The 15,458-nt window shown below is 40.6% G+C and overlaps 1 protein-coding gene across 2 annotated transcripts in view; it reads right to left on the bottom strand.

Moving 5' to 3' along the window:
• pi4kaa (phosphatidylinositol 4-kinase, catalytic, alpha a) overlaps positions 1 to 15,458 on the bottom strand; it is a 43,083-nt gene that overhangs the window by 25,494 nt on the left and 2,131 nt on the right. For both annotated transcript variants that reach the window (XM_030742255.1, XM_030742254.1), the window contains exons 2-18: positions 10,297 to 10,413; positions 10,092 to 10,185; positions 9,914 to 10,002; positions 8,771 to 8,843; positions 8,409 to 8,671; positions 8,261 to 8,327; positions 7,893 to 8,041; positions 7,741 to 7,806; positions 7,551 to 7,647; positions 5,984 to 6,175; positions 5,798 to 5,898; positions 5,254 to 5,383; positions 5,031 to 5,160; positions 4,136 to 4,231; positions 3,867 to 4,050; positions 2,277 to 2,377; positions 166 to 334 (exon numbers count right to left, since the gene is read on the bottom strand). In XM_030742255.1, coding sequence (XP_030598115.1) covers positions 166 to 334; positions 2,277 to 2,377; positions 3,867 to 4,050; positions 4,136 to 4,231; positions 5,031 to 5,160; positions 5,254 to 5,383; positions 5,798 to 5,898; positions 5,984 to 6,175; positions 7,551 to 7,647; positions 7,741 to 7,806; positions 7,893 to 8,041; positions 8,261 to 8,327; positions 8,409 to 8,671; positions 8,771 to 8,843; positions 9,914 to 10,002; positions 10,092 to 10,185; positions 10,297 to 10,413 — 2,118 coding nt within the window. The remainder of the gene's footprint in view (positions 1 to 165; positions 335 to 2,276; positions 2,378 to 3,866; positions 4,051 to 4,135; positions 4,232 to 5,030; positions 5,161 to 5,253; positions 5,384 to 5,797; positions 5,899 to 5,983; positions 6,176 to 7,550; positions 7,648 to 7,740; positions 7,807 to 7,892; positions 8,042 to 8,260; positions 8,328 to 8,408; positions 8,672 to 8,770; positions 8,844 to 9,913; positions 10,003 to 10,091; positions 10,186 to 10,296; positions 10,414 to 15,458) is intronic.

Here is a 15,458-nt window from a genome sequence, read left to right on the forward strand (position 1 = left end):
AAGCTAAGAAAATGAAGCAAAGTTGTTTGAGGTAAAATGTGCAGTTGCACGTGTTGATGTCACTTGATTTGTTTGACTTCATGCCTGACTACACTGCATTGTTTCCTCTTGTGTTATTTTTACTTCCTTGTGTGCTGGGATGTGTAATATGTGTGTTCGCCATACCTTCAGAGCTGGGCCCTTGTCTGAGGCCCTCTCGCTGGCTCTCTTCCCCTCTAAGCCCAGCTGAACAAAGAGTTCTAGCAGGTTCACCAGCAGCTCATCAACCATATGCTCAGCCTGAAGGTTCGCTGCTATGTTACCCAGTGCATTTATCACAGCCAAGGAACAGTGTCTGCATAAAGAGGAGGGAACATTTATGTATGAGGTCACTAAAATTAATATTTAATCTTAGCTGCGTGGTCTCTTTAAATTGCTTTCTGTCTGAGTGGTGTCCAAAAAAAAACCGATGTGGGCTTTATAGAGAATTGGGAAACTTTCTGGGGAAAATCTGGTCTTGCTAGGAGAGATGGCATCCATCCCACTGTGGATGGAGCAGCTCTCATTTCTAGAAATCTGGCCAAACTGATTACATGTCCCAGAATGTGACTATCCATAGCTGAGATGAGGAAGCAGAGCTGCAGTCTTAAAAGGCTCTCTGCAGCTTCTCTCCTTCTGCCATCCCACCAAAACCCGATGCCCACATCGACTGTGTCTGCCCTCAAACCACCAAAAAAACCAAAGATCAGCAAAAAAAAAAACATTTAATCATAAAAACAGAAGAACTATAACAAAGAATAAGAAAGAATTATATAGCATCCTCAACTGCACCAAAGAGTAAAACAGGTAAATGTGGATTACTAAACATCAGGTGTGTGGGATCATCAAGTCCCTGTTAGTAAATGATGTAATAATTGATACAACATATTGATTATTCTGAGCAGCTACCTAAATTCTATTCCCACAGAGGTCAATTATTTTGTCAATAGTTTTACATCCTCACGGTGTATGACTCTGGATACCTCAAATCAGAAGTGCTTGACTCCCTGATATAAAATAACAAACGCAGGCCTTAAAACAGATAGCCTCTAAGCTGGGCAGGAAATGGCACCTCACTAATTCAGATCATCTTCACTGAGCCTGAAAAAGTTTGTTGCTCTTTAAAAAAAAGCCCTCCATAAAGCTAGGACATCTTACTATTTATCATTAACTGAGGAAAATAAGAACAACCCCAGGTTTCTTCTCAGCACTGTAGCCTGGCTGACAAAGAGTCAGAGCTCTGCTGAGACGAGTATTCCTTTAACCTTAGCATATTTCTCCCACACTGGCTTCTCTTCATTGGCTCCCTGTTAAATCTAAAAATCAAAAGTTATTATCCTTCTCATCTTCTAGGTGTAGCCAAGTGGCAGAAGGCTTCTCAGAATCTCATCTCTCAGATGAGATTCTGAAGCCACCAGCTTGCGAGGCCGTTCCAGCTCGGGCACTCACCCTTTTCAGCCGGAAAAGGGTGAGTGCACACTCCAGCTCAGGGATGAGTTGCTTCCCCAGGTGCAGGAATTCAAGTATCTCAGGGTCTTATTCACGAGTGACAGGAGAAGGGAGCGGGAGATTGACAGATGAATTCATGGTAAACAGGGAGCTGAGTGTGAAAGCAAAGCTGTCGATTTATCAGACAATTTAGGTCCCTACGCTCACCTATGGTCATGAGCTTTGGGTAGTGACCGAAAGAATTACATTGCAAATACAAGAAAGAGCAGCAAAAATTGGCAATTGGCCTAGGCTGCTGGGAGCTTCCCATAATGTACTGAGTCCTTCTTCACTCATCTATGTTCACTCTCTCTGTGTTTATACACCCCTCTGCATTTAATTATTAGTCGTTATTCATCTCTGGCTCTCTTCCACAATGCCTATTTTGTCCTGTCATGAGCCCCTCATCCCTCAACCGGCTGTGGCATATGGCTGCCCCTCCCTGGTCCTTCCCTGAGCCTGGTTCTACCAGAGATTTCTTCCTGTTAAATAAAAGGGAGTTTTTCCTTCCTACTGTTGCCAAGTGCTTGCTCATAGGGGGTTGTGTGATTGTTGGGGTTTTTGTCTGTATTATTGTAGGATCTTGACCTTAAAATATAAAACGCCTTGAGGCGGTATATAAATAAAATTGAATTGAACTGCATTGAATAGTAAGGAAAATAACGTTTAATGGCCAGTATGAACAAGGGAACCATAACACCAAGCAAAAAACCCGACTACTGCTTTAAAAATTTCAAAATTCTGGGTCTGCCCTTTAAGGTGATGCTCACCTATATCCGTGGTCTTTGTAATCTTTGGTAGAGTAAACCATAGAGCTTGCCTTGACACTGATCTGCTGGAACAAATTCCACACTTCCTGGTAGATATATTGCTAAAGTGGAAGAAAAAGAGAAGAAAAATAACCAGCGTGAAACAAAAAGTTCCTCTTCTAACAAAACTTCTGCCTGGCATCACTGCATATGTCACTGGATACTGTGGTTCCTCTGAAAAAGAAAGCAACAATTTTGAGAGGTTTTCCTCCCTGGTATAACTCACAAACACACACTGGTATTAAAGGAATTGTACTTAATTGGTTTAAAATAATATCTGTTTGTTTATGTAAATAGGAAGTCTTCTTCACACATAAAAGTTAGTCCTGTTCTGTGATGGGCACCAGATCATTTTAAAATTGGGCCACATTATTGGAAGATGTCACATACATTTTCACTGCTACAGCATGCAGATGATACCCAGTACAATATCACTGTCTCTATGTATGCATTTATTACTTCTAGGCTGGGCTATTGTATTAGTGTCAGGTTGTTCTAAAAGCTCCCTGAGAGGTATTCAGGTAGTCCAGAACATTCCTGTGAGAGTTTCTCCCATATTAGCTTCTCTTCATTGGCTCCTTATTAAATCCAGAATTGAATTTAACATCCTTCTCCTCACAAAATCTTGATCAGGCACCATCATATCTTAAAGACCTCACACTACCATATTACCTCAATAGAGCACTTCACTTTCAGACTGCAGGCTTACCTGTGGTTCCTAGAGTTTTTTTAAATTAGAATGGGAGGCTGAGCTTAAAGCTCTCAGGACCCTCTTCTGTGGTACCAGTTCCCAGTTTGGATTTGCGAGACAGACACTCTCTACTTTTTAAAATTTAAAGTTCAAAACTTTCTTTTTTGATAAAATTTATAGTTAGGGTTGAATCCCATCCCTTAGTTATGCTGTTATAGGCTCAGGCTGCTGGGAGGCATCCCATGATGCACTGAGCATTTCTTCTTCACTCACCTCTTTTCACTCTCTTTATGTTTACATAACCACTATTGCATTTAGTCATTGTAATTATTAAACTCTGGCTCTCCTCTCTCTCTATTCTCTTTGCTCCACTCAACCCAACTGGTCACAGCAGATAGCTGCCCCTCCCTAACCCTGGTTCTGCCGGAGGTCTCTTCCTGTCAAAAGGGAGATTGTCCTTCCTGCTGTCACCAAGTGCTTGCTTATAGGGGGTTTTCTGATTGTTCGGGTTTTCTTTCTAATATTGTAAGGTCTTACCCCACAATATAAAGCACCTTGAAACAACTGTGTTTATGAATTGGCACGATATAAATAAAGCTGAATTTAACCAAATTACTCTAGTAGCTGGTAGGTGGAAATGAGAATAGTGAGTCATTATTAGCACTAGAGGAAACCAAATGATTGCTACTTTACTGAAAATTCCATTCTCAATACAGAGTCTTCAGGTTTCCACATTACATCATTGAAACAGCATCTTGGATCATGATTTGCCTTCAAACTACAATACAAAATTGTCATTTTTCAAATATTCCTTACAGTAAGTGAAAGGAGACAGATAAAGTTGGAATATAAACACTCACATTGCCTGTGATGACCATGCAGCCGAGCTGGTCTATGATGAGAACATCAAGCTGGGAGGGAGGCTGGCAGAACTTTTGCTGCAGAATCTGCAGAATAGGCTCCATTACTCTGGGAGTGTCCCGCAAGGCCACAGCAATGTGACCCAAAGCCCTGATGGTGTGGTCTGGAATCAGGTGAGCATCCCTGGGGAAAAGGGGTGGGCATATTTGTGTTTTCTTTCTTGATTTTCCAGATTAAGAGCAGTTGATCATTTTTAAGAGTAGCTTACTTGTCATTTTCCTGAGAGATATAGAGACGATTAGACAGACTGGCAAGAAAAGCTTCAACAATGACATTATCCATAGTCAGGCCAGCTTTAAGGCACCTGAGAACAGAGAGAGAGACTGGAAGTAAAGGCTGTGCTGTTACTGGTGTGCGTGTGCTGGGTTTATCAGTGGGATGTTTTGCTTTATTTTTTCAGCAACATCTTATACTAGGGGGAAGCATGTTGCAGTACTGTGTGGATTCAGTCTGCCTTTGTGGCAGGGGAGCTGAATCAGTCTGTTAGAGAAGGCGCTCTGCTGCTTCTCCAGTACATAGAGCAGAGGGTGGGTCAGGAGGGTTTGGTCAATGACCTGCTCTTCACCACAGCTTCAAGAACATCCAGTCTGTTGCTAAACATGGATGATGCTGTGTGTTGGTTGCTGACTGGTTGAGTGGGTCAGAACAGGACAAGAGAGTGAAAGCAGAGTTCAACAGGAATGGGAGAAGCATGAGAAACACATCAAAGATCACAAATAGAGTATGAAAAGTACAGACAATGTAATGTAATTATTTTTAACACTCTTTCACATCAGTGCTTTATATGTTATAACTTCACTCTTCTCCACGGCTGGCTGACGGACCAACAACAGCATGAGGAAGAGTTGCCCACAAACCGCCTGTACCACATATTTTTGACACTGCCCCCATCTGACAATAGATGCTCTCTGCAGGTAGATGGGCAGTCTGTAGCTTTCACAGACTGCCAATGGTCTGCCAGTGCGCTACCACTGCTGAAATGTAATTCCTCCTTCATAACAACTGCGTGGGAGTAAATTAGATCTTAAAAGGTTGTGTTTATGGAGACTTCCATGAGCCTATTAGAAAGCTCCAGTGCCTGATGTGCCTGTGGGGGAACTCACCTGCAGATGTTATCAATGGAGATGTCCCGAAGCTGCTCATACATGGAGGGCTGGCTTTTCTTGCTCGAATGTGTGCTGAGGGTTGACTGGGAATGTTCATTGGTCACGTGAATCTTTATCTCACTACCCCCTTTGAAAAAGAATTATGATTTTGTAAGACAACATTAAACTAGAAGGAACATGGTTGGTTGGTTGGTAATAGCTGCTGAGTTTTCTGAGTTACCTGGGGTGCACTGGCTGTGATATTTGTACAGCTTCACCAAAACAGGAGAGGGCACCACTAAGAATTCTCTCAGGGACGTCGTGACAGAGTGGGCCACCACTGGAAAGCGCTCACACAAACGACCTAAACCCTGAACACAAAGACAACCATAAAAGCATTTGTGATTGTGCGTTAACAGTTATGGCTGTATTCCCCCCAGCTCTACAACTGCCCTCTGTAAGGAAGGCAGCAGCAGCATACAAACAGGACAGAAGCACTAGATATTACTTTAAGACTTTTCATCTCTCCTTTATATGCAGTCTGTGATTATTTATAGTAATCAGAGCTAGCATAGGAAAAAAGTGCCACTGGTTTTCAGAAATTTGTCATCAACTTGCTACTGAACTACTGATTCTCATGGCACTGATGAGCATTTTAGCCTGATGCTAGTATTTAGCTCAAAATCCTCCTACTATACCAAAAAAGAACACAGTGAAAAAGGAACACATCTCAAACACTTCTCCTGCCCCACATCAGTTTGTTCCTTCCCCTGGTAGCTCTTTACCTGTAAACAGCAAATGAGGAGGGGCATGTGAGCAATGATGACTTTACTGGATGTCTTTGACTGTAGTTTCTCTGAAAGCTTGGTGCAAAGGTTCTCAGCTCCTGCCAACAAAAACAGAGCTTTATAATGAAGATTACTGAGACTGATTACTCACGTTTGCACTAATATACATGAAGCAAGTCTTACCCTGCTCCTCAGTAACAGCCCACACCATGAGGTCCACGCAGGCGGCGTTAGCCTGACAGCGCAGTTTGAGTGGGCTCAGTTCACTCTGGAGGTACTCGACATCATGAAGAATCCTCTGCAGCTCTGACTGGCTGCTGCTAAACTGTTCCAGGACAAAGTCATGAACTTCCTTCACGTAGTCTGTCTGAAGGTCTGACAGAAAACAAACACTATTATTATTACTATTACAGAGACATTAGGGAAGGAGAAATGGTGGTTTTGTTTTTGAATAATATAAAAAGGCACTTATTGCAGAATCCTGTGTTTAAAAACCCTTTAAAACCTTCCAAAATTGTCTAAAGCTATCAACAGAATGCAAAAGAAAAGACTTGTATAATCAAATGTCCCGACATCTACTGTTTTGAAAAGATAGGGTTCTAGACAACTTTTTTTTTTGTGATCAAATTTTTATTTTATCTTTCTTTAAAATGAAGTACAGGTAAACATTACAAAAAGAGGGTTCTAGCCAACGGTTCATTGGCCTATTGGAACTGTTCGCTATTACCACAATTAGCAAGTGGGCGCCGCTATTAGCAGTAGCAAGCAGTCATCCCCCCCAGTCATCCAATACCTCCACGCTATGATTTTTTTTCTAGCTAGATTGCTAAGAGATATCAACTTAAGTTGAACTAGAGCCAAGCAGTACTTTTGTCTAACAGCACTTTATACACAAGATGATGCAAACTGCCACTGTTTGTCTAGTTGCTGGTAGACTTTTCTTTTTCATTCAGGGACTTTAAAAGAAACCCAGCACTTTTTAGACACAAATAACTGTGTTACCCTGTTAAATTAACACTGTCTTTTAACTTTACAGATGGGCAGGACGGATGGCGTTTGCTGCCTAGCTCCAACACTATCATTTCATTATTAGCCGCTACTTTAATGATACATACATGACAGATGGATAATGTGGGTAAATGCTAACAGTTAAGCCAAGTTAACATTTCTGATAATGGTTTGATACTTCTATTTTGCCAAAACAGCTTTGTTGACCTCTCAAAAATCTCCATAAAGACTGGGGTGTCAATCTTTAAAATACTTCACCATGTCTGTTATGCTACTGTTCATGTGCTTAGCTGCTAGTGAGGGGAGAGGCTTTGTGCTAGCCTGTCTGTAGCCGTGCTGTCAATACTGTAGGAAAAAAAATTTAATCCAATTGAATTTTGGTATGAAAAGAAACCATAATATTGGTTCTAGTGACAGCCCCATGAACAACTGCGAATCAACAATTAACCTAAAAATGCATAACTTTTAAATGTGGTGGAAAGCAGGAGTAAACCATGCAGGCACAGAGAATACACAAACTCCATATAGAAGGGTACTATACAGTGGTATAGTAGTACCACCTGACCACCTTGATCTCAGACCAAATACTGCATTTTTGTGTTTCTTTCTACAGAGGTGCATAACTACACTAAAACATTCTGCTAAAATACTGCCTCCTGGTGGTGAACATATTAGTTACATTTTGCCGAGGGTAATTACAAAAAGTACCTTTAATGAAAGAATCTAACAGCGATTTCTTTACCTTTCATATTGTACAGAGTGTCTCTCAGCATTTTAAAAATGGCTACATAAAGAGGATCGCTGAAGGTTTTGTAGTAGAGATGAAGACCAGGATTCACCTGCAAAGAAAGCAACAAAAAATTTGCACAAATAAATGAGTAACCTGGAAAGTATTTGGAGGAGAAACTTCTGAGTGGATTTGAGAGACATACCACTTGAAGCTCTGCCAAGGTGTTATCTAGTGATTTTAAAAACGACTCAGAAACAACCTGCTGAACCTGTTCAAGAGAAGCGACACAATATTCATCATTTGTACAACTGTATGCAAGGATATAACCATACTCTGAGTGTGGTTACTGCTGACCATGTGAAGGAGTTGTCTGAGCATATCCAGAGGGACATGAAACTCTCCAGAGCTGCTTCCAGTGAAAAGAGGAGATACAGAGAAGCTGGAGCTGATAGTGGAGAAATAGTAGTCAGGGTCCACTGCACTGCCATCAGGGAGGTAAGAGCCTTAGTACAGAGGGAAGAATAGATTATGTACCATAAAATTTGTATTTTATTCATGGTCAAAGTTCCAAAACTTGTGAATGAATGAAAAACTGCACCTAAAAAGAAGCTTCAGCCTGCTCTGACTGCTTAGTCAACGGACAACAGATCATGTTTCCATGCCCACCAACATGCATAAGTGAAACCCAAAAGCCTCTGCCTTCATCTATTTAAGCAAATTACCTTCAAAGTACTGTGCAGAGGGACTAGCAGGTGAGCTGGGTGTCAGACCTGCTCTTTCTGGACTGGCCTAAAAACAAAAACAGGATTTAATTTTTACACAGGTCATTAGTTTTGCCTTCTCGCCTGTTCAACTTTCTTTCTTTTTCACCTGTTGTGAAGGACTGGACATAGAGGAGCCTTTGCGTTTCAGAGTGTCTCCCTGACACACTGTGAGCAAAGAGCTTGGCAGGATTGAACGGAAGTCACTGAAGGACCTTCGGTGGGCAGCATCACTATCATCATTTGTGGACAGCAAGGGAGCAACTGGTCGAGGGAACAGCTTGGAGAGTAACGGCTCATCAGTGTTGCTGTATCGGCCAAATGCTCTTGCAACACCAAGGAGGGTGGGCACAGTGTACCTACACAGGTATTCTGTACAGAAAAATAAACACAGTACATAGTGTATTTTTTATTTAGCACTGGAATAATGTATAATAGCACATATTGGAATAATGAGTTGTGTGTTGGTACCTTTATCATGAGCTTCAGGATTTTTGCAGATATCTTGCAGGACCTGCATAATGTCCATAATTGCCTCCAGGACCTGATAAAATAGTCATATAAATTAATATTTATTCTGTACAATTGTCATGTTTCCTACTCTTCTGAAGGAAGGAATTTCACTCTAGCAACAAGCCAGCAACCACCAGCAATCACATGCCAACCATTGGGGAATATCTTGTTATTCCCCCTAGTGACCGGTGGTTGCCAACCAGTTTCTAGGCTTGTGTGACTTAGTAGACTTAGTAGGCCATGTAAAAATCACAGATCGGGGTCAGATGATGCTGAGGCGCATAGTGCACAGAGGTCGCCAACTTTCTCCAGTCAGTTGCTACAGACCTCCAAACTTCACGTGGCTGTCAGATTAGCTCAAGAACAGTGTGTAGAGAGCTTCATGGAATGGGTTTCCATGGCCAAGCAGCTGCCTTACATCACCAAGTGCAATGCAAAGCGCTGGATGCAGTGGTGTAAAGCACGCGCTCACTGGACTCTACAGCAGTGGAGACTGTCTGGCACTCCGATGGATGAGTCTGGGTTTGGCGGTTGCCAGGACAACAGTACTTGTATGCCTGCACTGTGCCAAGTTTAAAGTTTGGTGGAGGGGGCATTATGGGGTGAGGTTTCTTAGGAGTTGGGCTAATGAAAGGAACTCTTAATGCTTGAGCATACTAAGACTCTTTGGTCAATTTCATGCTCCCAATTTTGTGGGAACAGTTTGGGGATGACCGCTTCCTGTTCCTACATGACTGGGCGCCAGTGCACAAAGCAGGTCCATAAAGACCTGGATGAAGCTGTTGTTGAAGCTGTTACAGCTGCAAAGGGTGGGCCAACAACATATTAAACCCTATGGATTAAGAATGAGATGTCACTCAATGTCATATGCGCATGAAGGCAGAGTGAAAACTTTTGGCAATATAGTGTATTTGAACGTCTGAGCACTGACATATAATGGTACCATGACAGAAAGGACAGAAATCTAACTAACATGCACTGATTGTGAACAGGCCTAGCTCATCTCAAAAAGTCTAACATGTAACAAACCTACATCACAAACGGGTAGAGATAAACAGTATCTGTATCCATGTGTATATACAGTCTCACTCAACCACATACCTGCCCTCGTAAGGTCTCATCACGTTGGGCGACATCTGACAACAGTGTTACAAGGCAAAAGCTGAAGTTCTCTGCCACAGGAAGGGCATCTGCAACACAGGTTGTTTATCAAAAATGACAAAACAGAAAGAAAATAATAGAAATTACATGATAAAGTGCATGTAAAATTGTTGCCGACCCCTTCCTTTGCGTTCTGAGCTTTCTTCAATCCACTGAACTTTAGGGAGTCCTTTAAGAAGCCCAAGAAGGTAGGGAACAATAGCATCTTTGTGCTGAAACACAGGTATTCCAGAGCACGTTAGCATTAGCAGACCAGCATCCTTAAAATTCACACAACCACAAAAGTACCATGGCGAGGATGGCGAAGCCAGTGCGATATTTACCTGTAGGTTTGACTCGACTAGAAAAATGCCAAGTGCAATCACAGCATCTCTCCTCCTCTCATCCAGCTGGAAGACTCCCCTGAAGTCCACTGGACACATGCATTGCAGTTTCTGGACCTGTGGGAGGACAACACAGGTGGATTAAGATGAGTTGTAAACATTTCTCAACTTTAGAAAGCTATTTAATATAATAAACTTTTAAAAGTAAAGACACTGCCCACAAAGATTAAAACAGGCACTCTGTAGTGCCTGTTTAATGATTAGTCTTAATGATTTTGACTATAAAAATGGACTTCAGGAGCTGAGCTAAAACCTGCCTGTGGCATTAATTAGACCCATGGTCCAGAGCTCAGAGAGGGATTAACTGCCATTTAAACAGAACAAGGCCACTAGTTCCATTTTTTTTCCCCATTACTGGGCAGAGAGGACATTTTAAAGGATTAAAGCCCATTGAAGGGGATTTTGTGAAGGCCTCACATCAAACGTTCCACTGAAAAGTATTAACATTTGATTTCAAAAGCCAAAGATCACCTAAATTCTTTTGTCTGAGACAAAAGAGTGAAAAATGAGAGAGCGGGAGCTGAGATTTCAGCAGGGTATATGTCAGCCTGCTGATGGGGTCTTCTTAGCTTAGTCACATCTAAGCTTCCCATTAAATCTGACTTTTGAAACATTTCAAAGAAAAGATCAGTAGAAGTTAGACTAATAGCACAGTTCCATCTCACAAACTGATTTATGTATTTATTTTTAATGGGCAAAAAGAGGCAAAAATCCCCACTCAAAGATGGCTTTCAAGTAGAGTCTCCACTACAGACATGCTGGGCAATACTGGATGCAGTTCTTGGCTAAAATTCCTTTATCAGTACAGTCAGAAATAATTACATTTTGTTTATTAGACAGCAATATATCATCCACAAATTGTCACACATCTCTAAAAATAATCAGTAATCTCACACACAGTTGAAAATAGTAAGTTGATGAATTAAGCAGCACTTCGCTTACCAACCTCAAGTTCCACAAACTGACACATACTTCTTACACAATGATACAATGGGCTGACAGGTCGTTATATTATTGCTCCCACAGCTCTTTATCAAAGGGTGTACTTCCTGTTTAGCATTTCCCCATTTTAAATCTCAGTGAATGTCTTTCCCAATCAGTTTAACCTCTGCATTCTTGTAGTATTTTACAAGAGGCAAAGCTGCTCAACCTCTGATCACAAATTCTAAGAATCCGAGTGAGTAACACTGGCTCATCCACAACAGCACTGTCCTGTCCAATTTAGGGTTTCGACAGCATTTAATGCCATGTTTCCAAGACTGAATCCACTGTAATAAAACAAATTTCATTCAAATCTCTGTATTTTGCAGCTGGATGGACTCCTTTGTGATATCCCTTAGCATTCCTATCCTCTTCTTGCCTTATTCCTCTAAAATTAAGAGAACATGGAAGTTGTACCTCTTTCCTTTCATGAACAGATTAACCTGCGTGAGGATCTTGTTGCCCTTTAAGTACACTAAAAATATCACTACAGAGGACAGCTTTATCTTACTTCAGAAGACTCAGAACCCAGCTAGTACTCCTATCCTGAAACTCCACCTCACCACATATTTTTTGTGTGTAAGTCACCTTCTGCCAGATCCATTAACACTATATTTTATCACCCCAAAACGCTGCATTTGACTATGGATTAAATATTACTTTAGCCCTGATCGCTTAGCTGTTTGGGAACAAGTTCAGAATTTATGGGTCTTGCAATTCTTTTCCTGACATATAAGATATGAATGAGTCACTACCCTGAGCCCTGGGCTCTTTGAATACAAGCAGAAATCAGAAAAACTGAATTCACTGGTTGTGTGAGCCATGTTAGATTTGGTAATATTACACAATACTGAAAAATGAACTGAAAGTCAGGATGCTGACACTAGTGTTGTAGTACTCGAGATCGGTCTTGGTCTCGAGACCGGTCTCGAGACCGCTTTTTGATGGTCTCGGTCTTGTCATGGACTCGACCACATTTGGTCTCGGTCTTGTCATGGACTCGGACCTTGCGGACTCGGGATTTTATTTCAAGACCAGTCAAGACCACAGCTGTGGAAATATCACTAAATTGCCAGAATACTGTCCAATTTATTTGTTAACATCTTTGCTTTTATTGGATGCAAAACGTACTGATTCAAATCCAACAAAGATTGCGCTCCTCTGCCTCTCAAAGGAGCACCTCACAGACTCCGCCCCGGCTAGGTCGCTGCTATTATCGCTGCTTACACCTGTATCATTTCACCGCAGTTTGCAATCTACCACAGAGCACGGACAGTTTCATTCACAGTGTGTACGTTTGATCTCACTATGGTCACGCGTGTGCTGCATAAATCGAAATAACCGCATGAACACGAAGAGAAGTAAGAGGGAAAATGAAGATCAAAGGAAAATTTCAGGCTTCCGATTCAACAAAAAAATCCCAGCATGAAAGGTAAATACCAACCTTCATGTATTTTGATACACAAACTAAAAATTTAATGCAAGTTTTAGGGCTGCAACGATTCTTGGAATAACGCAATTCGATTATTAAAAATCCTCGACACAAATTTGTTGCTTTGATGTTTGGTTTCAGCTCTGCAGCTCAGGTGTCTCCGTGTAAGCGGAGCATTTCCAAAAAAAAACAAAAACGACCCTTTAACACGAGTGGATCCCTGAGATGTTTTTTCACGCCCCCACTTCTCTGTGCTGTGAGTGCGCATGTTTGAATGTGCGCGCGTGTTGTGCAGAGGATGTCAGCTGTTATTTTTTTCTTTACGTCAGCTGTAGCCACCAGAACAGATCTATAACCACAGTGTACTGGGGAAAGGGGGGCTGCCATTAGCACTAGCAATCGTTCGGTGCCCCCTCCACCCCCTTCAGTACAGAGGGGATCCGTCAAAATGTTTTTATCAACCACCTGATCAGCAACATGAAGAACAGAGAACTTTGTAGCTGCTCCATCCACCCTGTTTGTTTCACACAGAGAAACATCTGCAGTACGGAAGTTAAAATAAGCTGATGAGTTGTTAAAATGAAAAATTATTTCTTATCCAATTACTTGATTAATTGACGGAGTAATCAATTAAATACTTGATTACTAAAATAATTGATAGTTGCAGCCCTACTTGTATTCAGAAAGCCATAGTCAAACATTAGTTTTCAGCACCAGTAGAGCTATGAGAGGCCTTCAAGAATAAAATACTACAGTTCCCAGCAAGATGATGTCACTTCCTATTGTTGCATTAAAAACGTGATAGTTTATGCGCACAATATGGTGGCTGATATTCAAATGTAGGAAATGCTATTAGCAGCCAAGGAATCTGGATTATGTTTTTGTTGTGTATTTTTTTATGTGATTTCTGCAAACACAGTGGAAGGAAACGGCACTCTGGGACACATTAAATGCTTGATGTATAAATGTAACTTTTCTGGATTATATGCAAAAATGATCATTCTATCGATCTAATAAGGCCTGATTTAGAGTTCTGTATTGATCCTTTGTGTATAACTGAAAATCCTCTCTGAAGCAAACCTCACATGCACCTCAAGAAATGTAACTACACGTCCAAAAAAACTGATTACTGCTTTCTGGTTATGTCTTAGGCCCCATCACTCAATTAACAAGTGGGAGCGGCATTTAGTGGTTAGTATTAGCTTACTAATTAGCATTAGCATTAGTGCTGGGGTGAGAAATATTTCTTGCTAGAACCCGGAAGTTACCATGGCCACCACCAATGGTAACAGCAGAGAAGTAAGTAAGTTGTTTCTCCGCCATTCATACATTGAGCTAGTGGTGGGCAGATTGATCCTAATATCAATAATATGGATGCCAACGTTGGTATTGGTATTGATCAATATCAGTGTGATGAGATCGATACTTTGGCTTCAGTTTCTCTCCTGTATGCAGTGCTGAGGTTTCATCAAAGATGCGAGCTGACTGTCTAAGTGTCGCTCCTGTCACAGCACAGAGCACTTTGCTCCTCCCCTCCCCACAGTGTTTTGTTATACTGTCATGTGATGCATAACATATTTTATTTGGGAAAAAAAAGGATTTTGCTATGAAACATTTAAATCAAATTTAAATTTAAATTTGTAGAAAATTAGTGAATGAAGGAACATTTTTTTTTTTTTTTTAAATTAAAAAAAAGAAAAAAAAAAAAAAAAAGAAGGAACATTTTTTATTAAATTTTTTTATTATACTTTATGAAAAATCTACCTGGAAAAAAGTTTGCATTTGTTCTTGAGTGATTTTGTACACTTAATTTATGAAAAAAAAATCCAGACATCAATGTATGGGGAAAATTGTTTTGTTCTATTGTTTCAGAACAATAACTTTTATTTTGATAAAGTATTTTCTACTTACATATAAACTTTGCCCAATTCTATCCTGGGTTTTAACTAATTAATGATCCAAAGGAAAAAAATCTCAAACCAGTTAAACTTCATGGAAATTCTTCATAATTATTAAAAAGTATTGGTATCAGTATCGGTGATAATGGCCCTGTGTTTACTTGGCATAGGATCGATACCAAATTATGAAGTGTTGCACACAACTACACTGAGCAGCATACACCAGGAGTGATTGACAGTGCTAAGACCCTCCTCCTGGCTCTGACTGGTTGTTTTTGACTGGGAGCGATTCAGGGAGGAGGTGGAGGAGCTCCATTTTTTTCGCAGATTATCGGTCTCATACTGTCTGACATGTGACAGTTTTAACAAATATGTAAAAACCAGATTTTTTATAAAAGTTACATCCTGCAGCTTTAATCTGTATAAGATTAAAGGCTTTAGTTCTTACTGTTGATGAGTGTTTGCCATTTTTTCAGTTTTACACATTTAGCTATGTGGTTTTGAAAAAGCACCCATTTTTACAAAGGTTGTTGGTTTAAAAACAACACAACTTTATGCATAGTTTATGAAAGGCAGAGAAAAGTTAAGACTATTGTGATGAACTATGAATAATTGTTTTACATTCTGTGATAAATGATGGAAGTCACCCAGGAGTATTAAATAAAGATGGTTATATTTATTTGAGCTGTGAGTGTTTAATATCAGGGTGATTTTATGGGAATGCGGATCTTTCAGATCAATTTGAGAAGTGATTTTGATCATGTTTCACATTTTATTGTGTCATGTAGTGT

The sequence above is a fragment of the Archocentrus centrarchus genome, chromosome 12 (assembly GCF_007364275.1).
Source record: "Archocentrus centrarchus isolate MPI-CPG fArcCen1 chromosome 12, fArcCen1, whole genome shotgun sequence".
Classification (NCBI taxonomy): Eukaryota; Metazoa; Chordata; class Actinopteri; order Cichliformes; family Cichlidae; genus Archocentrus; species Archocentrus centrarchus.